At 35.9% G+C, this 25,313-nt stretch overlaps 1 protein-coding gene across 1 annotated transcript in view; it reads right to left on the bottom strand.

The window, feature by feature from the left end:
• Positions 1-800: 800 nt before the first annotated feature.
• Positions 801-25,313, bottom strand: part of LOC311080848 (acetylcholine receptor subunit epsilon-like) — a gene marked incomplete at both ends in the record, with an annotated part of 36,270 nt that continues 11,757 nt past the window's right edge. The window contains 5 exons of the mRNA XM_084111007.1: positions 801-831; positions 2,108-2,224; positions 3,300-3,409; positions 3,567-3,611; positions 3,704-3,921. Of these exons, the coding sequence (XP_083967133.1) occupies positions 801-831; positions 2,108-2,224; positions 3,300-3,409; positions 3,567-3,611; positions 3,704-3,921 (521 nt within the window). The remainder of the gene's footprint in view (positions 832-2,107; positions 2,225-3,299; positions 3,410-3,566; positions 3,612-3,703; positions 3,922-25,313) is intronic.

Below are 25,313 nucleotides of genomic sequence, written 5' to 3'. Positions count from 1 at the left end.
TATGTCTAATCAACTAAATTCAATAACCGATTATGAATTAGTTAAACAACTTATTTGTATCATTAATAATTTATTAAAATGTTTGAGAATAAGAGAGTCGTATTAAATGTATTTTATTCAGAAAAGTCTTTCTTCTTTTCATGATTTAATACAAATATATGATCAAAAATGGTGGTAATCAACTGAAAATTTACTAAACTTATATCCTTTCATTTTTTGGCAAAGGGCTGCAAAACAAATTTATTAAATGAAACCATGGGGGAAAAAAATCCTTAAATAATGTTCAAATAAATTGTATTATAATTATTGTTGTTTTTAGTATTATTATTATTATTATTTTGAGAAAGTACATTCTATTGTAGGGCTGCAATAGAAATATATTTCTGTCATGATTTCTTCAAGTTAAACCAAACTTTTTTTTTTTTGACGGGTTGTAGTGAAGGGCCTACTTTTGAGTGTGTAGTAGAAGAGTAGACAAACTTTGCGAAACACTATCACATCATAAAATAGCGTCTTTGACGGTTGCTCTCTGTAACATTTGGATGCTAAGTATTGCCGCGATGTCAAGTTAGCAATGCCAGAAGTAAACTGATAATATTGTGTGAGTGCTATCACTTGGATTTGTTCCTCAGCACAGGAAATAACTTAATACTCTGTCATTTATAGTCATACAGATAATATGACATTATTCGAAACAGTAAAATGTATAGCTTTGTTTGTGTACATTCACTACAAAATGACAACATGACTACAAAATGTCATGCCTTTTAAAAATTAAGAAAACAACATGATGCACTGCTTTAGCGCGTCTCGGCCTCCTTGAAGATCTTTCTGGCGCACACCAAAGATTAACCAAGACATATAATAGCGAATAGCCTTCTTGGTGCGCCTACTTTTGAACGTCAAAATGTAGATTATTTGATGTTAAATGCATTAGATATGCCTAAATCACTTTGGAATAAATCACAGCATGTTTCATGATTTAAAAAAACGTGACTTTACAGTCCGAAAAATACGGCAGGTTATAGCTAATTATTTAACAAGCCCCCTGGCAACTGAGAACCTTTGTATTATTATAACTTATTTTAACTCAGTAACAGATATGATTTTAAATGTAGCGAAGTACAATACTTCAAATAAAAGTATCTAACTAACTCTAACACTGCTTTGGTGTTACTATTATGGAAGTAAAATAATGCCAAATGTTTTTGAAACAAAAAAGCTTGTTGAATTGCACTACTTGAAAAAAATATGCACTGCATTAACCCTGCTTGCATTTTAATGCATTGTATTTTTGTAAAAGTAAAATTACAAATTTTAAAAACTACTTAAAAAAGTAGAAGTACACAAAAAAAACTACTTAATAACAGTACTTGAGTAAATGTAATTCGTTAATTTCCACCTCTGAGTATTACTTATAAGCAAAACCTTCATAGAATTTAAATGTTGACTTTGAACATTAAATAGTAAAATAATGGATAAAATTCTGTAATATATATTATAATATAATTCCACACTTTGGTGTAAAAAAAACAGCACACACATTAAAAATTTAATTTTAATACTTGCGCCCTAATTTTTTGGAAAATGGCAATAAATGAATTGCCTTAAAGGTTAAAATTAAAATGTACAAATTGTATTTTGCAAATTGTATGTCATTTATGCGCATATTTTTCACAAACTCATCAACTAGCTGATCTTTCGTGTGTTTTTTTATTTATTTATTTATTTATTTAAATATTTAATATGGGCTTGCACTCCATATCCTGTGCTCTGTACCTGATATATCAGCTGATCGAATTCAAGCCACCTAATGATGGTAGAATTAGTGTAACTTATATCGAGGAGCTCCCACTCTCCCTGGGCCTGAAAAAGCCCCTGTGAGAAATTATTGATGTATGGTTGGTCACTCATTAGTTTAATTGTAACATCCCGCTCTGTGGGAACAGACATTAAAATTGTATTTCATATTAAAGTCAAATAGTTTAGAAGAATAAACCATGTTATCTTGTGTTTGTTTGTCAAAACTGATTTGTGTGTTTGAGATGTACTTGAATATGCTGTAGACTGAAATGTAATATTGCAGATTTGGGTGTCGAAGGGAAACCTGTAGAGATCCATCTTACAGGCCGTGGTCAGAGATAAGAAGTCAACTGAGACTGCAGCGCCGAAATAGAACAACAGCACATTTGGAGAATCCTTTGTTCCAAAATCAGTCTTGATGCTAAATGAATAAAATATAAATTAACACTGATTAATAAAGACATGGTGATTAAAGACAGTATTCAAATCAAAAGTAACTTGCAGATACTGATTAACCAGCTAACCAAGAGCTTTATCTCGTTTTGAAGGCTGCACACTTTAGTCGGCCACATACGTCACAGAAGCTTCAAATTGGTCATTTATTTGAAAAATGGTGACGGCTGTAAGTCATGTTTATTTTTAAAGCTCTATTTCCTCAGCAGAGTGTAGTAAGCAACATAACAAGTGTTTGTCATTTTTAAACGTTCAAAGAACAGGACTGTATATATTTTTTTGTGTCATCATTTGCTATATCCAGCTAAATAAACTATTGTATTGAAGGATGATTCTCACAAAACTGTATTTTCTGCAAGCTTTTTCAAGGTTACAGAAAGGACACTTGGAGACTCGAAAAGGACACTAATTACCAAAATAATATACAGCAAAATCAGTGTTAAATCAACACTGCTCAGAGTACATATGGTCCCCCTCTAAAGAGTGTTAAAGTAACTCTGAATCAGTGTTAAAGTTAATGAGATAATCAAGTGATTCATCAATAAAGATTGAGCATTAGTGATGAACACCTGCTGTTAACAAGCAGAATCACTGAAGGAAAGTGAAACACAAGAACTACAACTGACTTCAACCTAATTGTTTAAGACACCGTTATGGTGATCGGTGTTTGCTTTAGTTGGGCTCTAGACCCTTAAACTGTAAACATTAGATATTGTTTGGCTGTTGTATCTGGGTTATAACTGCCAGATAAACAAAGAGAAAAGTTGATCAGGTGGTGTTGGTTATGTTTTGATACAATCATAATTTTTTGGCCATGATCACTGTCTGATTAAACAGATTACAAAATGATAATGTGAACAATCAATCTTAAATATCTGATTTGACCAGAAAAAGCTGTTTTATCTTCAGTATGAACCAAGTCTTTGAATCTGTTTTGTCATTTCTCTTTTGTCATACCAGTACCCTTATTCTGTCCATCATTTTGTCACTAAAAGGCAAAAACCACTGAAATAAAAGTTTCTGACATAAGTCATTTTTTATACCTTTCCAGTATACCAATGTCTGGAGTCCAAAACATATTTTTGGGGGCAGCAAATGTTTCAATTCCACAAAATTCATTTCTAGCCCACTGCATATCCCAAATTGGCCACTGCTGGAAAAGTTAGAATTATAGAGAAGTTCAGAGTGATTATAAGACAGATACTGTATGCTCGAAAATCCAATTAAACCTCTGATCATGTGACAAAATTCTGTAAATGAAGTAAAACTTTGTGAAATAAGAATGAAATAATTTTTTTTAAAACACTTACTGTTAGCACTTTGACCTGTGTCGTGAGACTCTGGGCTTTTTCATCCTGTAGATATAAGTTTGTTGAGAGATGATATTACAACTGCTTGACATCCCATAATGACTTGAATGAGAAGATAAATCATGCTGGACACATACCACTTTTATGATGGAGGTCACATACATGTCCAAATAAATCTCAGCAGGGTGGGAACCGTAGTACGAGCCATAACTGTTGAATATCAAGGGCCACATTCTGATATTCTGAAAGTCATTAATGCCCAAGCCGAGGTGTTCAAAAAGATCCCTTTTAGCTTGAGCATATTCAACAGCACTGCAGACTTTAGCAGCAGTCACTTGAGCATCAGTCACTGGCCCTGTGCATATGAGACATTCAGAAACACAGCAGAATATATTCTCCAAGTTTAAACATTTATTCTTCTACATTTCATACTCTTGTCAGACACACACAAAGACAAATAGACTATTGCTCTTAGGGGGTCGTCCAAATGTTGTTGTTTTTTTTGTTTTGTTTTTTTTTGTACATATTTATATTAGAGGTTACTCTAGAATAAAAAAAACATACCGTAAGTTTCAACTCCACAGTTTAAAATATGAATTATTCTTTTCTACCATTCCCAATCTCCTGGATTTGAGATTGGGATAATAGAGGTGGCTTTTTTTTTTTTTTTTTTTTTATAATGGAAATGTTCACTCCCTGTACATTATTCCATTGGAGAGTCAATCGTTTATTTGCATAATCAAATTACTTTGTATAGGTTGGACTTCTTGTTGTTGGTCATTCGAATGTGAATGTTGTTCATTTAGTGCAATAGTAAAAGATGTTATTACTATTAATCAATTGGGATCAATTCTTGGTCCTATTCTTTTTACATTGTACCTCCTTCCACTTGGAAAAATTTTTAAAAAGCATGGCATCTCCTATCATCTGTATGCTGATGATTGTCAAATTTATATGCCAATCAGAAAGCATGAAGGCAGCCCCCTGACACCCCTACTTGAATGTTTAAATGACGTCAAAGCGTGGTTGGCCCAAAATTTTTTAAAATTAAATGAGAGTAAAACAGAGATTATGCAGTTTGGCCCCACTAACCCCATGATAGATTTGGGCCCCCTCGATGATTTTGTGCATCCTGTGATAACTAACCTTGGGGTAAAAATAGACAGTGATTTTAAACTAAACAAACAAATAAATGCAGTAGTGAAATCTAGTTTTTATCATCTTCGCCTTTTAGCCAAAGTTAAACCGTTTTTGTCTTTTAACAGTTTTGAACAAGCTACACATGCTTTTATTTCTTCTCGTTTAGACTACTGTAATGCAATTTATATTGGTATAAATCAAAATGCACTTTCACGCTTACAGTTAGTCCAAAATTCTGCAGCACGTCTTTTAACAGGAACCAAAAAGCGCGCTCATATAACCCCAATTCTTGCTTCATTGCACTGGCTTCCTGTTCGCTTTAGGATTGATTTTAAGATTTTATTGTTTGTTTTTAAAGCTATAAATGGACTGGCCCCAACATATATCTCGGACCTCATCCAAATTTATACGCCAGCTCGGACACTGAGGTCAGAGGGCCAGTTCCAGCTTGCGGTCCCCAAGTCAAGACTTAAAACTCGGGGGGACAGGGCCTTTTCTGTGGTTGGCCCTAAACTCTGGAATGCTCTGCCCCTCCATGTCAGAACTGCCCCTACAGTTGAGTGTTTTAAGGCTCGTCTAAAGACTCATTTTTATTCTCTGGCTTTTAACTCCGCGTGAGTTGTGTGGTCCTCTGTGGTGTTTATTTTGTGGTATATAATTTTTATTCGATTATATATATATATGTTTTCTTATTTTGTTGAAATGATTTTATACTGATTCTTTTGTATGTTCTGAGTCTTTTGTGCAGCACTTTGGTAACTCTATGTTTGTAAAATGTGCTATAGAAATAAAGTGGATTGGATTGGATATTAAATGAAATATGAAATGGATAAATATGCATATAATGTACACTGTAAAACGTTGTCCTGCAAATTAATGGTAAAATAACACTGTTGCCTGTAATTTACTGTTAATTGTATCGAGTTAACTCATTTCATTTGCAGAAAACAGCTGCTTTAAATTGACCTACTGCCATTTACAGTACATGTATTTACTTATATTTATAATGCTCTAATAATGTGAGCATAATATTACTGTGAACGTATTTAATTTGAGATCACTAAAAAAATATATTTTAAATAAGGAGATTTTCACTGGATCAGCAACTACACATTCACTAGCCACGTTTCCATTACCCTTCAGATTGGGCAAACTGAAACTGAAATTGAAAATACGCCCAATGGAAACACATAAATTCCACAAAACTCAATTTTACAGAAAACTATCCATTTACAGTTTATTACTGTTAAAATACATTTTGTGGGTGTGTCTTTTTATCTTACACTGTTAACCCTTTCAACCCCACAGGAAAATCCTGTAGTGTCCACACTACAAGTAAATTAGTGATGGTTCATTCATTGCGTGTGTCACATGACAAATGGACCAAAGACTCGGAAGGTAAATATTTATGTTCCCTGTAAATCATCTTTGGCTGCATTATAAAGATTTCTTAATTTAAAATATGATCAAGATTGCGTAGGTGGACGTTTTCAGGGAATTTAGCTGTTAAGAGCATAACATTTAAAGCCACTTAAATGAACGAAATGACTCAAATAAAGATTTGTTAATTTTGTTGAATTAGATCGATCAAAAAAGTCAGTAAAATGATCCGAACTTCCCATCATTAGAGTATATGTAACACTGAACTGACATCAAGCAGCTGGCATCATCTGATTACAATGTCTCTTACTGTTCTTGCTATAACTAACAGTCAATCAATCAAATGTTTAGACGTCAACCTAATTTTCATTTTCAACCAAAATTTGCCGTCTTAGCGATGTAACATTACTAGCTGTGGTGAATCACGTGGCCATAATATGAGCACACAGTGAATTCACTTTTAGCTCACTGTGACCTCACATTGTGACTATATGGAGAGATTACTGTGAGATCAAAGTGTGTTACACTTTTTTAAGAAATATGCTAAATACAAGCATATTTATATTTAATGGTAATTAATATATGTTTATTTACACTTTTAAGAAATTAGCTATACACAGCAAGAACATAGCAAAATTATGAAACTTTTAGTGGGTTTAAAATATATACTTTATAAATGTGTAGGCCTACTGCAATATATTTAAAATATTTATGTATTTATCATTTTTATTTATTATTATTATATCAAGCACGATATTTTGAAAAACATTTTCTACATTCACAGTGTACTAACTTATAATGAATTATAAACATTTGTCAACTATCATTAAGCATTGCATAAGCATGCTTAAAATTAATATGTTGTTCACGTTTACTTGTTTGTACTTGTAAAAAGCTACTTAAAAGTCTGTTACATGATATGTTTGTACTACTGAAATTCACGCAAGGATTTCAACCTCATATTATTTGAAATACTTCATAAATCAAGAGCCAAGCTTTTCAAGTCTAAGGCCACATCCAAACGAAGCCAGAGCTTTCCCTAACCGATCTTGTTTACCCTCGTTCTTTGAACAATCTTTCAATAAAGAACTTTATTGAACAATCTAAACAACTATAAATGGCTTGGTACAAAATATGAAATGTCCTAATATGACAACAGTAAAATAAAGAAATAAAGTAAAAATACATTCAAGTAAATAATAAATAAAAAACTAAAAGGCTCGTTAGCTTCTGCAGCACAAACACAAGCATGTAGTCCGCAGTTGTTGTTTCTGTTACGTGACGTAGCGATGTCTGAGTAGGGTCGACACGTGGGGTGATGACATCATCGTTTCATAAAATATACGGCTGGCTTTGGCTGTACACGCGAAAATGCAAGGGTGTCGTTTTCAAATCTATCCACTCTGGGACCCGGTTTAAAAAAAAATAGCGGTTTCAGGATCCCAAAACACCGGATCCGTCTGGACAAAATAATTTCTTAATTTTATTTTTAGATGAAGATACTGCCCTCAGAAGTACACTGTAAAAAATTATTGTAATTTTAACGATAAAAGACTGTAAAAATGCTACAGTGAAAAACTGTTAATTGGTTAACAGAAAGTTTCCGTACTATATACGGTAATTAACTGTGATAGATCTAATGGTACATTTAATGTAATTTTACTGTAAAATACCATTAAATTTACAGTTTTTGAAAGTGAAAAAGAACAACTCATTGTATAATTTACAGTGAAAAAAACGTAAATTGACATTCCCACAATTCCCTGTGTGACACTTCACATTTGATGTATTTTTGTTGAAATAACTATGTTTGTGTCTTCATAGTTTTCTTCGTTTTTTTCTAATCAGTTATGTACATTAGGGTTTTATGTTACATTTAATGTTGTTAAATTAATGTTTATTGCATTTTTAAAATTTCATGTGTTTTACCGTGATGGTGTTTAATGTTTGTGTGAATGACACTGTGCAGCTTCTATAGTATTAGCTTTCTTGTGGAAGAGCTGCTTGTGATGAGCTTTGATTGATCATGTGACTATCATCACTGCTGTGATTGGTGGTTATCAGTGTATTATGGTACAAAACAGATATTAAAACTTCAATAGGACGGTAAATTCACATTATATCAGATAATAAAATACGGTTTATTACTGTAAATTTTAAGTTAAGTCTGTAAAACCAATAACGGGTTGCTACCGTATTTTTGACAGTAAAGTTCTGGCAACCACAGTTGCCGTTTTTTTAACGTAAAAATCACAGTTACATTTTTTACAGTGTAACTATAGAGGCTATAAATAAACCTGAAACAGGTGCACCTTCAGGTTATCACTTTGGGATAGAGAAAATGCACAATGGGAATGAGAATACCAATACTGTCTGTCGCACTTGGAAGTGTCTGGACCCCTCAAGGTTGTGTAGTGTGTGCTCACAAACACTGGCGAGGTCTCAGACAAGAGCTTGGGATGTTGACTCAAGAACATGTGAGCCCATGAATATTCAAACTATGAAATCTGATAAATGTGTGCAAGTCAAGTCAAGTCAAGTCAGGTCATCTTCATTTATATAGCGCTTTTAACAATGTAGATTGTTTCAAAGCAGCTTTACAGAGATAAACGTATAATTTAAGGTAACAGAGATTGTTTTGGCTTTATAGCGGTTCTTTAATAAAGTTATTTTCCAGCTAAAGTTAGTTTTGATTGATTCGCTTCCGTCGCAACGATCATTTGTTATTAAATTAGGGGTCGCTAAGACGACACCATTCTCTCTACACAGACTTTAAACGCGAACCTGTGAGAAACGCTGATGGCGTTCACATGCGCATTAAGAATTGGTTCTATAGTTATGTGCATTTGAATATATGTGCTCAGGTTTGGAATTCCCTACAAACCAAGCCTAAACAAAGTACTGGTGTTTCCTTATAGTTTTTGATACAGAATTTTATTTTATTTCATCACTTCGGGGAAGGTACGCGAAACGAATTTTCCCGACAACGCTTTATCTGTAGAGTGGTAAAGGCAAGGCAAGGCAAGGCAAGTTTATTTATATAGCACATTTCATACACAATGGTAATTCAAAGTGCTTTACATACTATTAAAAATAATCAGAAGAAATAAGAATATACAAAACAGTTTAAAATAAAGAAACAAGAAAGAACTAAAAATAATTAAAACAGTTTAGAATAAAGAACAGTTTAAAATAAAGAAACGAGAAAGAACTAAAAATAATTAAAACAGTTTAGAATAAAGACTAAAATAAGACACAGTATAAACAGTCGGACAAACAGTGACACAGTGCTCATTCATTAAATGCAAAGTTAAACAGATGTGTTTTGAGTCTGGATTTGAATGTGACTAATGTAGGAGCACATCTGATCTCCTCTGGAAGCTGGTTCCAGCTGCGGCTGGCATAATAGCTAAAAGCAGACTCTCCTTGCTTAGAGTAAACTCTTGGAACTTCTAGCTGATGTGATCCTAATGATCTGAGTAATCTGTTGGGTTTGTATTCCGTGAGCATATCTGCAATGTATTGAGGTCCTAGGCCATTGAATGATTTATATACTAGTAATAATACTTTAAAATCAATCCTATAAGTAACTGGCAGCCAGTGTAATGACCTGAGGACTGGTGTGATATGATCATATTTTCTGGTTCTGCTAAGAATCCTGGCTGCAGCGTTCTGTATGAGCTGCAAATGTCTTATGGTCTTTTTGGGAAGGCCAGTGAGGAGTCCATTACAATAATCCACCCTGCTGGTGATGAAAGCATGCACTAGTTTTTCTAAGTCTTGATTGGAAACAAAGCATCTAATTCTTGCAATATTTTTCAGATGATAGTATGCTGATTTAGTTATTGCTTTGACATGACTATTGAAACTAAGGTCTGACTCTAAAGACACACCAAGATTCTTGACCTGATTTTTAGTTGTTTGACCTTTAGAGTGAAGGTATGCGTTCACCTTGAGAACTTCATCTTTGTTTCCAAACACAATGATTTCAGTTTTGTCTTTGTTTAACTGTAGAAAGTTTTGGCACATCCAGCTGTTGACTTCATCAATGCATTGAAGCAGAGAGTCAATGGGGCTGTAATCATTAGGCGATAGGGCTAAGTAGATCTGTGTGTCGTCTGCATAGCTGTGGTAAGAGATTTGGTTCTTTCTCATTATTTGGCTCATTGGGAGCATGTACAGGTTGAACAGGAGTGGCGCAAGAATTGAGCCTTGAGGGACTCCGCATGTCATGGGCGTCCACTCAGACTTATGGTCACCTATACTCACATAATAACCTCTCCCATCTAAGTATGACCTGAACCATTTTAGAACTGTCCCAGAAAACCCCACCCAGTTTTCCAGCCTGTCCAGAAGTATTTTGTGATCGACAGTGTCAAATGCAGCACTGAGGTCGAGTAGAACCAGCACTGATAATTTGCCTGAATCAGTATTTAAGCGAATATCGTTTATTATCTTAATGAGCGCTGTCTCTGTGCTGTGATGCGATCGGAAGCCAGATTGAAAATTATCAAAGTATCCATTTGAGTTTAAGAATTTGTTCAGCTGGTTGAAGACAACTTTTTCAATGATTTTGCCTGTGAAAGGAAGATTTGAGATCGGTCTATAGTTGCTTAATATAGTCTTATCCAGATTGCTCTTTTTCAGGAGGGGTTTGACAACAGCAGTTTTAAGGGAGTTTGGAAAACTTCCATAGAAAAGTGAGGCATTTACCACTTCTATGAGATCTGCTTCTAAACAGTCTAACACACTTTTAAAAAAAGATGTGGGAAGTGTGTCAAGGGCGCAGGTTGATGTTTTAAGGTGCTGAACGGTTTCTTTCAGAATTTTGCCATCAATTTCTTCAAAATCAGACATAGTAACTACTTTCTCAGGTTGAAGTCTGATCTGACTGACCCCAGCGCAACTCAAGGATGTGCTGATCACCTTTCTAATATTATTGATTTTCTCAGAGAAAAAGGTAGCAAACTCACTACACTTGCTGTCGGAGAGCATTTCACTGGGAATCTCGCTTGGGGGATTTGTTAGTCTGTCGACAGTAGCGAAGAGATTTCGAGTATTATTTAGGTTTCTGTTTATGATATTGGAGAAGAAAGTCTGTCTAGCTTTGCCTAGTTCCATATTGAAAGCACGAATGGTGTCTCTATAGATGTTATAGTGGATTATAAGTTTTGTCTTTCGCCACATGCGCTCTGATTTTCTGCATTGTCTTTTCATAATTTGCACTGCTGTTGAGTTTCTCCAAGGTGCTTTTTGTTTACCATTCTTCCTGACTTTCACAGGAGCAATATCATCAATTACATTTTTAACCTTTGAGTTAAAAGAATCAAGGAGAGAATCAACCGAGTCAGCAGATATGCTCGGTCTTAGGGATATGGCCTTCATAAATAGTACACTAGTGTTCTCATTTAGGCATCTCTTCTTGACAGACACAGATCTAACTTCAATGGCAGGAGAGAGTTTCATTTAGAAATATAAAGTCCAGGTTGTATGTGCTTATAAAGTCATTGACTAGAAGTGATTTCTCCATAGGGAGAGAAAGGGATCCTCCATAGGGAGAGACTGTGTGCAGAGAGGACCTGCCTGCCCCATCACATAATTGCTGCACGGGGTTGCCTCTTGCAAAAGCCCTGGAGGATGGAACCCCCCTGGTGGAATAAGCCCTAACTCCTAGAGACAAAGCATGTTCATGCGCCTCATAGGCTAGATCTGTAGTTCTTAAACTTTTGAGACCCTCTCTTAAACTTAGACTGCAGTCACATCTTTTCCAATAAGGGACAATATTTGCCCTCTTAAATCAAAATTAAAAAAAAATTAGTGGTGGGCATAGATTAATTTTTTTAATCTAGATTAATCTCACTGTAATCTTGGAATTAATCTAGATTAAAATGGCTCATTTGAATTCTGACGAATTCTGTGCTACCCAAATAATGAATAAAGGGCACGTGTTTCTTAAATACAAAGTGACATTTAACAGAACTTGTGAAGAAATGACAGAGTTTTTTTTTTATTATTAAAACTAACATAATAAAGTATGATTTTATTTATTTATTTTTTACTTTGAGCAATGATGGAGCTATAATAGACTTCTTATGAGCATATAAAACAAAACAGCTCCTTGGAAAAAATGAAATGTAGCCTAATATTGAAGTAGTTATAAACAAATGTCTATTTTTAGTTCAGATTAACATTTGAGGGCAGCAATTTTATTCATAATGTCAAAATAAAACCAACGTAATGTTACTTGAAAGCATTTATAGCCTATTCCTGCCAAACTTCCATGGTTGCAGTTAGTGTTACTACAGTAAATCCATGGTAAATGTTGCAGATCTGTGGCACTGGATAGTTCATTCATGGCACAATGTTTCTTCCTGGTTTCCACGCGCTGTTTGATCCGTTAATAACGGAGAAATGTGAATGTTTCTCACTAGATCTCACAGCAATGTTATTACTTAAGTAGCGAATTCAAATGATTTCTTTACTGGATCTCGTATTAGCGATGTGTAGTAACAGTGTCGCTTGATCGAGATCGGCTTGCGCTGCTTTGGTCCAAACTGATAAACAACGGTCCGTCAACCACACAATAACGAGTAGCTCAGTTTCGTTCCGCTTACATTACGTTTGCCATTTGATGTCGAGAATGTTGTGGTCGCGCCAGGCTCGATGGTGTTTTAAGCCCCCAATTGCTCCTTAGAGGCAGCTAACCCTACCCTCAACCTTAAACCTACCCATCCCCTCGCGCCAGCGTCTCTGCCACGCGCGACCCGCCTACATTTGAAATAACGAAATTTAAGTCGGCAGGAAAAATGGTCCAACAAACCGTTCGGTTTGAAAATGCGTACCGAACACCGAACCAAATTCGGCTAGGTATAGGCTACATCCGCACTAAAATATCAAGGTGAAAGTCATCATAGCTTGCGTAGTATAGACCCAGCTCCCAACCCAACTTTGAGAATAGATTAACGGCGATATTTTTTTTATCGCCCGATAAGAGTCTCACGTTAACGCAGCACGTTAACGCCGATAACGGCCCACCACTAAGAAAAATAAAAAAAATGTTCAATGGAGAATATGCAGTGATGGAAAAAACGAAGTGATATTTTAAATATTTAATTAAAACCACCAGTAGGTGGCGGTAAGACACTGTCTTTATGAGTGAGTCATCGAGTCATTCATTCATTCAGAAGAAAGTGGTTGTATTTATGAATGGGTCATTGAATCATTGACTCTCACGATTTGTTCAAAGCTGCAAATTCGTTCACAAAACACTGCTGTGAGCTGCATTTCTGCTGTGGCTTTCGATATAAATATTTATGTTATTTTATAGTTTGAATGTTATTTTAACCCTCTGGGGTCTGAGGGGTTTTCTGGGCCCTCGAGGTGTTCTGATATGCTCTGACATTTGTGCTTATTCAGCACAAACTCTGCTACAAAAATATGTAAGCAGCATGTACGTAAAAGTTTGTAGTTTTGAGAAAATGACGTTTATGCATGGTTTGTGAAAAAACAAAAAAAATGTTGTCACTGAAATAAGGCCATTTAACCCATATTGATTATTTGTTCACAAGACTTTTGAAAATTGTATCAAGTAGCCTAGAATTTTTGCTTCAAAACTATGTGAAAATCATCCTGCCTAACCCTGCCCACAAACAATATATTGATTTAAAATGTGTAAGACATTCGTTGATGTGTTTCACACCTTGAAAGACAAAGACCCTCCCATAATGGCCCTGTCAGGTGGGACTGTGCGGGAACTAGAACAAAGAATGAGGAGAGTTTAAAATGGCTATTTGATTGTTTGGATTTATTTACAACACAACATAATCCAAAGATACACAACAAAGGATTAATTGCCTTGGGGGCATATAGCTTCAAACAGGAACACTCTCTCTCTGTCTTTGATGCCTGTGAGTTACAGCCACAGATGCCTCGTTGTGACGACCAAAGCTTACATAGAACAGCCGATTATATGGGCGGTGTGCTTAGTCCCTTGGAGAGACAAATCTGTGGCCCGACAGAATTCTGAGAAGGCCTCCTCATCATCAATGGTCCTGAACACTCAGATCTTTTAGTAGTTCAGCCTGGTATGCCTGTAACAACACCATGATTTGCAGCGGAGCACCATCCTGACCCGCTTGACTGAAATGCTTTCCCCACCAGCGTGGATGTTGTTCTGCATGGCTTGGTGGGGAGTGTAGGCTTTATTTTAAATGACAATGAGCTCCCAGGGGATAGATCTTTAACCTGAGTCATCATCGTATAACCATGTGCCTTGCACCCATGATAGTAGAACAAGTCGACATCGAAGGTGCAGACACGCAATGTATATGGTTTCCCCAATTAAAGACACAACTCGTTATGGAGGTCTTTGAAAAAGGGGAGAAAACATCACTCAGGCCCCTCTCCTTGGCAACTGGACAGAAATCTATTCTCTAACTTTGAGAACTGGGGGTCTCTTGTTCCTGTGGCCAGTTCCTGTGAGTACTCGACCGGGAGATTTTCTCAATTCGTCCGCTGTGAGACCAAATGCTCACTGGACAGAAAGAAAAAACATAGATGCATGCTACGTCCACTGGGAGACCAAAGCTCGCTGGACAGAAAAAGAGGCATCGAGTAAGGGTTTTAAAGGGTGAGTTACAGGAATATTAATTCTGAATAGTGAGGTACTGGAGAGGAGACATCACTGCTTTTAGCAATTTTAGCAGTCACTGGCAGTGACAGGGTTCAGTCATGGCAATTCTGGTTGCTATGTTCATCCTAGCCACTAGGGGGACACACTTAGTGCACTCTGTATTGGATAAAACAGGAAGTAGTAGTGTTTGTGCTAGGTTCTGTTTGAAGCTGTTTTATCGTTGTCTGTTGTCTACTTCCCAAACCTGTTTGAGAAACCTTTTTGTTTTCTGCTCAAGCAGGATTGTTTTATGACGTAGCTCTCGGCTGTGGACAGCTCTACATGTTTACGACCAAGGACACAGCTTATATTGCTGAATCAACTCCTTTGGTTGTTTGGTGGGAAACCTTACGACTGACCAAACATCCAATTATAGGACAACAATCTAGTGATGGCAGTCTGACACTGAAGCTTTGAAACGTGCTTCAAACCATTAACTACAATTCCATTTGAACCACTGCTCCGAAGGTTGCTTTGGTACGGAAAAATCACGTGACATATGACATCCGAAGCAGCAACTGCTTCATTCTCTGAATGCCACTGCCACAAGCAAACCAGTCAGTGCTGCCACTGCAACTGGCACCGCCTCGTTTCGAGTCTGAATTGTAGTGCTCAAAGCATAAAAACTTTAATGCACAGTGACAAGCATTAGGCTTGTTTGTTCGTATTGATTTATTCTCATTACTATGGAAGCATCTAGGAAGAGAGGTCGTTCTGACATGTGGGAAAACTTTATTCTGATCGCTAAGGTATGTGCGCTGGCTGTTAAATATTATTATTAAATATTAGGCTAAAAGTAGAGTTAAAGAACTGTAACTATAATAGCTGTCTCAAGTCTGTATAAAAACATCTAAACGAACTTTCTCTAAATGTGGAGAGGTTGTGAGCAAAAAAAGAAACAGGCTCAGTCCAAAAAATGTGTGTGTGTGTGTGTGTGTGTGTGTGTGTGTGTGTGTGTGTGTGTGTGTGTGTGTGTGTGTGTGTGTGTGTGTGTGTGTGTGTGTGTGTGTGTGTGAGATTTATTTCAGTCGTCTTAAAGCCTCCCGTCCACTATCTAGCCTTGGCACTTCACCAGGCGAGGTCGCTTTTACTGAAGCTTCGAGTAATGAACCCATTTTCAAAACAATGTGGTTCTAAGTGGTTCAGTGCTTCACCAAAGCTTCATTTGCCCATCTCTACAACAATCTACTTCACCATCATCAAACTTTATAACTCTGCTCATCTACAGATAAGACTGGTTTCCTTCATTTCACGAACGGTTCATGCTTTCAAGCAGTAGTGGAATGTGCTAGACATTTCAATTTACCACACATGCATATATGTGCACATGGAAAAATCATTAAATTGTATATGTATATATTTGTATGACTTGCAATATATGGGGGTGGAGTCTTACATATGGGTTAATAGTTTGAATACATGCTGAAAGAAACATCCCTCTTGTTTGTTCATTGATAGACCTCTCTCACATTAGATACATTTTGGTATTTACACAGAAAAGGCGACCCCCCTCCCCTTTGATTTCATGTAGCTTGACCTGTGCAAAGTAACTGGGATGGTTATATATGACCAATCGGCATTGGTTATATTATTAACAGACATGAATGAACAATATCTATAAATTAACATATCTAGATCAGTGTTTCCCAACCCTGTTCCCGAAGGCACACCAACAAGACACATTTTTTTAACTCTTCCTAATCAAACACACATTTCAACTCATCAGCTCATTAGTAGAGAATCCAAGACCAGAAATATATGGCGAGGGACATCGAACATTTGCAGTGTTGTTGGTGTGCCTCCAGGAGCAGGGTTGGGAAAAGCTGATCTAGATTAACAAGTCCTGTAAAATGTTGTTATTTGTTGTCATTTACTGTAATGAACTAATGTTACCAAATTGATCCTTATTGTAAAGTGTTATCATTAAGCAATATGTACTTACCCAATGAGAACAGACAAAATATAAGCCAGTATAGATGCATGTTCAATAAGAAAAAATCCCAAGTGTCTGAGATACTTCTGCTGTAGGATGAGGCTTCACTCTTGAACAGATGTCAGTCATTTGGTCATATTTATACACTGTGAGTGATCAACACATTCTCACTCCCACTCCCAATTAGTGGTGGAACCAGGATAGTTTCATTTTTGCCTCTCATGTCACAGGACTTTTATTGCACAAGCAGTTGTTGTTGTTTTTTCTCACAAAAAAAACAAACAAACAAAAATATTCAGTTTTTTTCACCAGATTTTTTTTTAAATTATGAAATATGTAAATACAGACACCATCAATAACATAAATGTAAAAGCCATATCATTATCATATAGACAAGGTTTCAATTTATCTCTAAACATCACACTTACTGTTTGTTGACCGTAACGACAAGAGCAAGTATTGTACTTCAAATAACCATACATTCATGTCATGGTTTAAATATGATTTAAATTCCTTATTTCTAGTCTATTTTTTGTTGTTGTTGTTGTTGTTGTTGTTGTTTTTTATAAAATAAATAAAATAAATCCAATACTCTGTTATTCAACATGAACATAATCATATATGCATTCACTAGTTTGCCTGCCCATTCAGCCTTAAAGGTTAATTGGTAAACTAACTTGGCATGCTGTCCTTGGAGGAAGCTCAAACCTGAGACTCGGCTTGAGCTCCGAGTTAAAATCCCCCCATGATGGAATTGTGCATAAGAGCAGGGCTGCCAACTTTTGAGTTTAGCTTGGAGTGAGTTTTTTTTTTTTTTTTTTTTGGCGAGGGGGGGGGGGGGGGGGGGGCTGGTATGTAAAAACAAATATTGCATCACAATAAGTGTAATTGTGATTGTCAAAACATTTGGTAACTAAATTGAATTTTATGAAGTTTAGTGACAACATGTTACAATGTTTACATTGTACAATGACTGGTAGGATACAGTTTTTATTATTGCTTGACAAAAATTAATCTAAAATTAATTAAAAAAAATTATCTCACCTAATGCTGTAAACATAGAGGGCCCAATCTGCTGGTATTATTAAAGGTTAAAAATAACAAATTAAATTAAATATAATGCAGTTTTTGTTATAATGACAATTATTTAATGACATAAGTAAAAATATAATACATATGTAATATAGTGCTCAGCAAAATCTCCTCTCTAGCTATTTTTTTCTATTCAATTAACATGCTATGGTCATTAAATGGCTTTCCTGAGCTAAATGTAACGTTATGTGACATAATTGTTCTCCTGCTGTTATATTGACATCTTTCCGTGGTTGAAAAACACTAATTGGTCGATATTATGTATACTTTCGGTAAGTTGTACTGCATCTTTAAATAAAAAAGTAACAGATGATCGAACACTTGACTTCAACGTGCACTTGAACTGAGGCGCTCAGCGATCTGTCACGTCACATTTACAAGCGCCAAACGTATTTTTGTCTGAATTTCGTAATAAAATTGACGGAATCTAAGAGCTGAGAATTAGTTTAATATTAAAAGTACCTCTTTGCTCCGCAATTTTTCTGTGCGTGAGAAAATGGATGTGTGGCGTGAGAGCGTGTGAAAAGTGTCAATTGCGTGAGTCTCACGCTCAATGCGTGAGAGCTGGCAGCCCTGTAACAGGATATAGATCATTTACTGGAAGGAGAAGGGCTGCCGGAAGAATATATCTATGAGATGACGTTGTGTATGCTGCTTATATAGTACACTCGTAATGATGATTGACAGGACAGAATGTTAAGAATGTCCTAAACTATTGAACATTAGTTATGAACACCTGCTGTTAATAAACATAAACACTGAAGGAAAGAGAAACACAAGAACTACAACTGACTTCCAGCCACAGCCTTAGATGAAATCAACTGAATATAAAAGAAGACATTACATCTCTGAAGATCTCAGCAGAGGAGGATTAACCCTCTGGGGTCTAAGGGGTTTTTGGGGTCCTTGAGATGTTCTGACATGCCCTGACATTTGTGCTTTTTTCAGTTGCTTATAAACATATTAATGGCAAAGGTGTAAATTCACTCTATATAGCACAAACAGGACTACCATAATATGTGAGCAACGTGCATGTGCATGTTTGTATTTTTGAGAGAATAATGGTTATGCATGGTTATTGAAAAAACTAAAAACTAAAGTTTCTGAAATAAGGCCACAAAACACATACTAAATATGTGTCAATAAGACTTTTGACTAATGGAGTTGTCGCCGAGAGTTTTTTCTTCAAAATGATGTGAAAATCATCCTGCCTAATCATTCACATAACACAATACATTGATTTAAATCTTGTAAAATACTTTTTGTTTGGAAAGGCAATATGCGCAAAGGGCGTCAACGATCCAACAACATCATGCATATTTAGTGGTTCACACCTGAGGAGACAATGGTGCCCGCATACTTAATGAGCCATTCATTCAGGTGTGTCACCTATAGCCACAAGAAAGAATGCAAGAGCATTGGTTCACAGTTGGAAGCATCTCAATTTTATTTAATTTTTTCCACAAATTGTGCTTGCAAATTGTATAATATCCAAGGAAAACATGTCTAGTAATTGTGCAGTTAATTCTCATACTGTATTTTCCGTTTTGGAATATGTATCCTCTCCCCAAATTTGTCAATAATAAAACACAATAAAAATTATTTAAAGAAAAGGCTTATATTTACCTTTTAAAATTTGTTTACATCTACCTTGTAAATATATATTTTTTTTATAAAAAAAGGTTACAATTACAACAATTCAAGTGTAATCTTTCTTTGTAAAAACTAAAGTATACATTTTATTATACATATTTCAAAGTTAAGGATTCATTACTTTGAATATAGCCTACATTGTCAAAACATACTATATTTAACATATTAGCAAAAATTGGCAAACAAAAGCTTATTTGCAGAGGTGGAAAGAGTACTGAAAATTTGTACTCAAGTACAAGTACCATTACATTGCTGAAATAATACTCAATTACAAGTAAAAGTACTGGTGTCAAAAAAGTACTTAAGTAAAAGTACAAATTACTCTTCTCAAAAACTACTCAGAGTACTAGTTACTAGTTACTTTTTAGCTGGCGATAGTTCATGTATTACCAATAAATATTCAACCAAATCATAGATTTATGTAGAAAATAGCTACTTTTAACACGTTTTTACCTTATTGTCGAAGGACATTAATTAGTGGTCATGACACTGGAATTTCTAACTTCAATATGACACCGTGAAATATGTCGGTATTCAGTAGGCCTAGCCTATAATTTGTAATACCATCGGGAAAACTACCACATACTAAATATTTTAATATCTACATTTTTGTCCATCCATTTTGTCAAGGCAATCATTATTTTAAAGCTTCGAAAAGCACAACACTCATTGTAACAGTAATCTATTTGAATGGAAAAGTTTAATTCAAGTCTTCTGAAGAGACACGTCCACTTTATACTGTGAGATTTTAATTTAGGCTTTTGTTTACATATTTAAACATTGATCAATAACCATTACAATAATCTAACTTAAATATTTACTCACTCAGTGTATTTGTCTTTACAATAGGGTAACGTTCACTGTTGCAATAGCTCACACACAGCACAAGGAAGCTTGATTTCAAACTGAATTTAATTTGCAAAAAAGACTAGATTTTTCATAACTTTTGACAACGTTTAATTCAAGAGCATGGAGAGATTGGAGCTGGACGTCATTTGAGTCTGCAGTGAGAACCACTTGGAGAGATTCGCGATTGCACATGATATGAGACAGTCCGAGAGCGCACACTCAATATCCGAGTCCAGTTCATTCGTACATTTGAGAGCTCGCGTCCAGTTTTCTGCGATTACATGAATGTGCCCTCGCGTTATAATATTGCACTCGTGACATTTGCCATTAAAATATGCCATAGAAACTTGCAGGTATTAATAAAATTATGCGTAATAGGCCTATCTGCAATCCCGCGCTGAGAGGAGGCGGGTGTGTCAAACTCGCTGTCGTTGAGATGAGAGAATGAGAACGCGCAGCTGGTATCGTATCGGTGTATTGGCCAAAATGAGTATTGACAGATATTTCAGTATTGATATGTATCAAAATATAGATATTTTGACAATACTATGTAGATTGTTGTTTCTCCAAACTTTCAGTCCAGCCATTAATCACTCTGAGCTCCTCGCCTCCTTCACTTATGATAAGCTCTTCAAAACCTGCTGCGACTGCGGCAGCTTTAATTCAGTCCAAATATCAGGGGTTTTATTGGTCCGTTTACGATCAAATATTTTTATTGGCTACCGAAATGCCGTTCAAAGATTTGAATATCAATTCAAATTGTACTCAGTAACGAAATGTGATTTTACAAGTAGCGAAGTAGATTACTTAGTTTAATATGTACTTCAGTACAAGTAAAATTACAGATTTAAAAATATACTCAAAAAAGTACAAGTACCCAAAAAAACGACTTAATTACAGTAACGTGAGTAGTTGTAATTCGTTACTTCCACCTCTGCTTATTTGAGGTGGCAGATATTTTACAGTAAAAATATATAATCTATCCAAAACTAGTCAATGAAATGTTGTCTTTCATATGTCTGTAACATAGGTCTTTCGTTTTTATTATAAGGAATATAAATGTTAATTTGCAGTTTAATACGTTGCTTATACAAATACATTTTATTACAACATATTTCAGTCGATTTTTACTCATCTCAGTATAGCAATAGTTTGCTAAAAGCGGATCATTCATTCACACACAGAAACGCGATTCACTTGAGAATGAAAAAAACTTACTACAGTATTCCATCCTTTGCTCCTCGAAATACCAGCACTTCTGAGGTACATTTTCCATTATTATTATTCCTCACAGCGCTGCGAGACAGTGTAAACAAGTACAATGATCTGAATAAGCTTGATGTGTTTTCTCGAGCTGATATGGGGGCGTTCACAGTTTGTATGGATTGCCTCAGTCATTTGCGTTTGAATAGCGCGCGCTCTCCGTGGGCGGAGTCACATTAAAAATAATTAGCTGAGATGAGAACGACTGACATCTCGCTCTTTTCATACAGATTACATAAACAGAGAATATTTGTTTTTTATAAAAATTACTTCAATTAAAAGAAGAGAATTCAAGCTTCATGCCTGTGTGTCTGTATGCCTGTTTGACTGAGTATTCGCTGAGTCATGGTTCATTTTCGGACGCGTTTCAGAATTGACTTCACTGACAGAGAGAAGGCAGAACTCACATCATGTTTATTTTTCTTTATTTGGCAAAAAGCACAACACTTTGTTTTTATTGTGAGTATACACAAAAATAATACACACTTAACAGGATCGATTGATGTATAACACAAGCATATAACATAAAAATTAATATTAGTATTTTGATTCTTTTTTGCACTGATAAGGAAAAAAACGAACCTATCGCGCCGGCGCGATAGCCGACCTCAGGGGGGTTAAACAACTCGACTGACAGCTTTACTCAAGTCCTTTACCTTGAAAGAATAAGAGGTTAAAGAATATATAGACTAGAGCAGTGGTTCTCAAACCTGTCCTGGCGTACCCCCAACACTGCACGTTTTCTTTCTCTCCCTAATCAAACAGACCTGATTCAACTCATCAGCTCATTAACCCATGTAATAATGAGCTGATGAGTTGAATCAGGTGTGTTTGATTAGGGAGAGAAAGAAAACGTGCAGTGTTGGGGGTACGCCAGGACAGGTTTGAGAACCACTGGACTAGAGTATACTCACCAGATTGACTTTATTTCTGTCATGTGGCTTTAGACTTAAGTTCTTATAGAGAATTAACAGAGGTTGAGATGTTGTTTTATTGACATGTTGATCACCATTATGGTGATCAGTGTTTCCTTTAGTTGGGCGGTTTGACACTTGGCTGTTAATGTGAGTTAGTGGTCTTTGTAACAGTGTTTATCAAAACACATAAATTGTTCCAAATAAAACCAGAAACGACAATGATGATGATGATGATGATGATGATGATGATGATGATGATGATGATGATGAGGTGGTAATATAGTTTTCAGCATCGTAAGGTAGAATAATTCCCTAATGTTTTTCTGACCGAAAGTGGTTATTTGTTATTAATAGATTTTATCCTTTAATAATAATTTATTGCAACAGATCAGATATTCTGATATTTGTTTTTTAAAAGGATAGTAGAAATTTCCTTAACAGACATCAATGAGAAAATAAGTTTACCCTGAAAACTGGTGCTAGACCAGTAGCCAAAATAATGGAAATCAAAATATTGTACCAGTAACCAGAAGAATTTTACTCTGAACGCTGGCGTGAAAGAGGTGGCCGAAATCACTGCTATGACAGTGAGAAATGAAGTTTACTCTGAAACCGGGTGCTAGACCAGTAGCTGAAATCACTACTGCGGTAGTGAGAGAGGTGTATTTTGATGAGGGGAGAAAGCACTGCTGTTGCACAGTGAGACATGAAAGTTTAACTGGAGAACCTGAAAGGAAACCCATGCACTTGAACGGAGATATAGGGTGGAGGGGGACTTTTCTTTAATTGGGTAAGTAAATTAGGAGAGCAGGTGGAATTTATTGATTCATGAACACATGAGCAGCAACTAGATTGCTGAGGGGGTAATTGATGAGTTTGTCTGTGTCACAGGTTTGAAATGATGTCTGTTTGGAAAGCGTTTTGGAACCAATGTTTTTAAAAGAGATGTGGTTGACGAAGAGGGGATCGGCAGGAGATCATTTTTTGGAACTTTGTGAACTGAAAATAAGGAAACAGACTGGTTAGGTTGGAGGGGTGTGGGTATATCAACAATGAACATCGAATGGTCATTAACGGATCCGTTTTGTTATGCTTGATATTAAAGTGGATAGTGTCCCTTTATAATAAATTTTAGAATTGCAAGTAGATTCTGATTATCTGAGAAATCGGTGGAATGAGAGGATGAATAGAGCTTCGATTGTTTTGGTAGTGTTTTCTTAGTGACTTCCTGAACGGAGGAGAAATAATCAGTCAATATAATAATACTTCGATGAATGCTTTGAGAGGAAGATTTACTTGGATGTCAGGTCCATGTGGAGAGGCACTGGGGTGTGTGACGGGCCTGTATATGGAGCCAATGTCCTAAATCTCTCTGAAAGGCAGAATTTGAAAGAGAGCGATTTAGATTTTAAATCCTGTTACATGTTTTGCTTTATTTTTTGAAATGATGCAAGCGGAAGACCGGATTAGCCGTCTGAGGAATTGCATTAGTTCAGAGGAACTTCAATCATCACTTAATTAATCACTTAATTATCTCATTAACTTTAACACTGCTTCAGTGTTACTCAAAACACTCTGAGAGTGTGGATTATATAAACACTGAGCAGTGTTAATTTAACACTGGGGATTTTGCTGCCCCCTAATCTCCATCATAGACGTTGGAACAGGGGGGGCGGGGGGGGTCGGCCGCCCCCCTCCCCCCATTTCCCCACCCCTCTGGGGGTCAGCTAGCTGTTTGTTTCGTTGTTTTTGTTTTCCGTTGTTTTTTTATATATATATATATATATATATATATATATATATATATATATATATATATATATACATAAATAAATACAGAATCTGAATTAAAATGTGTTTGATTTAAGCCTATTTCAAAATTTTGTGTCATAAAATTTCTTGTTTTTAAGCCTTTCGCACGTACGTTCACACTGGTGTGATTAGAACGGTCAGTGCATCACATGATCAACTGCTAAATTCAAATGTTGAATTTAGCCAGAGACAGGCGCGCTCAGAGCTGTCATATATCATAACTTTTCAGTGTTTTCAACCACATACTGTTTATTTTAGGTTTCAGACATATAAATTCACATAAGTACTAAAAAAAATACATTTAGAGTTTGTAAAATACACACTGATGTCTATGGAAGAGGTAATAATAATCCTTTCCATTATAATTTGACACGTTTTATTCACATCAGATACACATTGTGTAAGTAACTTTAATGTTTACTCTATTCTTCTCCCAGTTCACCAGCCACTTACTTTTAAGTATTTCGGGAGAAGTGGATGAATTCACGTGTTGTAAATCCAACAGATCCGATTCTCTGACCTGCATCTGCGGCACAAATTAACATGGCGCCGCCCATCGCGCATACAGCTCAACGCGATGCGATCGTTATAAAGGTGTTTAAACAACAATACAACAATACAAATCATTCCACTTGCATGTATTTGACAATCGGAATATCAGATATTTCATGCCATAGCTAACACATTTGTGAATATTCTGAATAAAAAAGGGAAAAAATGAAATAAAAGCAGATCATCATTCATTCAGCTCTGTTGCTGCTGCGGTGTGTCACGTGACAAGCAATGACGCGTCACCATGGAAACCATAAAGTGACATTCTAAATAACGGTCGCCTTGAACCCCAAGCAACCCCCCCCCCCCCCCTCAAGAATCCCGCCCCCCCTCTCACAATATAGTTCCCACGTCCCTGATCTCCATGCCACCCCTAATCTCCAGACCTTTAAATCGCAACTTAAAACTCATCTATTCACCATACTCAGTAAATAACCATTTTCCTCTATACTTCTCTGACTTCCACTTTTTCAGTATTTATGTTA

The sequence above is a fragment of the Abramis brama genome (assembly GCF_963993115.1).
Source record: "Abramis brama genome assembly, chromosome: 1".
Taxonomy (NCBI): Eukaryota; Metazoa; Chordata; class Actinopteri; order Cypriniformes; family Leuciscidae; genus Abramis; species Abramis brama.
The sequence above is the reverse complement of the archived record's forward strand: the minus strand, read 5'-3'. Positions and strand labels throughout refer to the sequence as shown.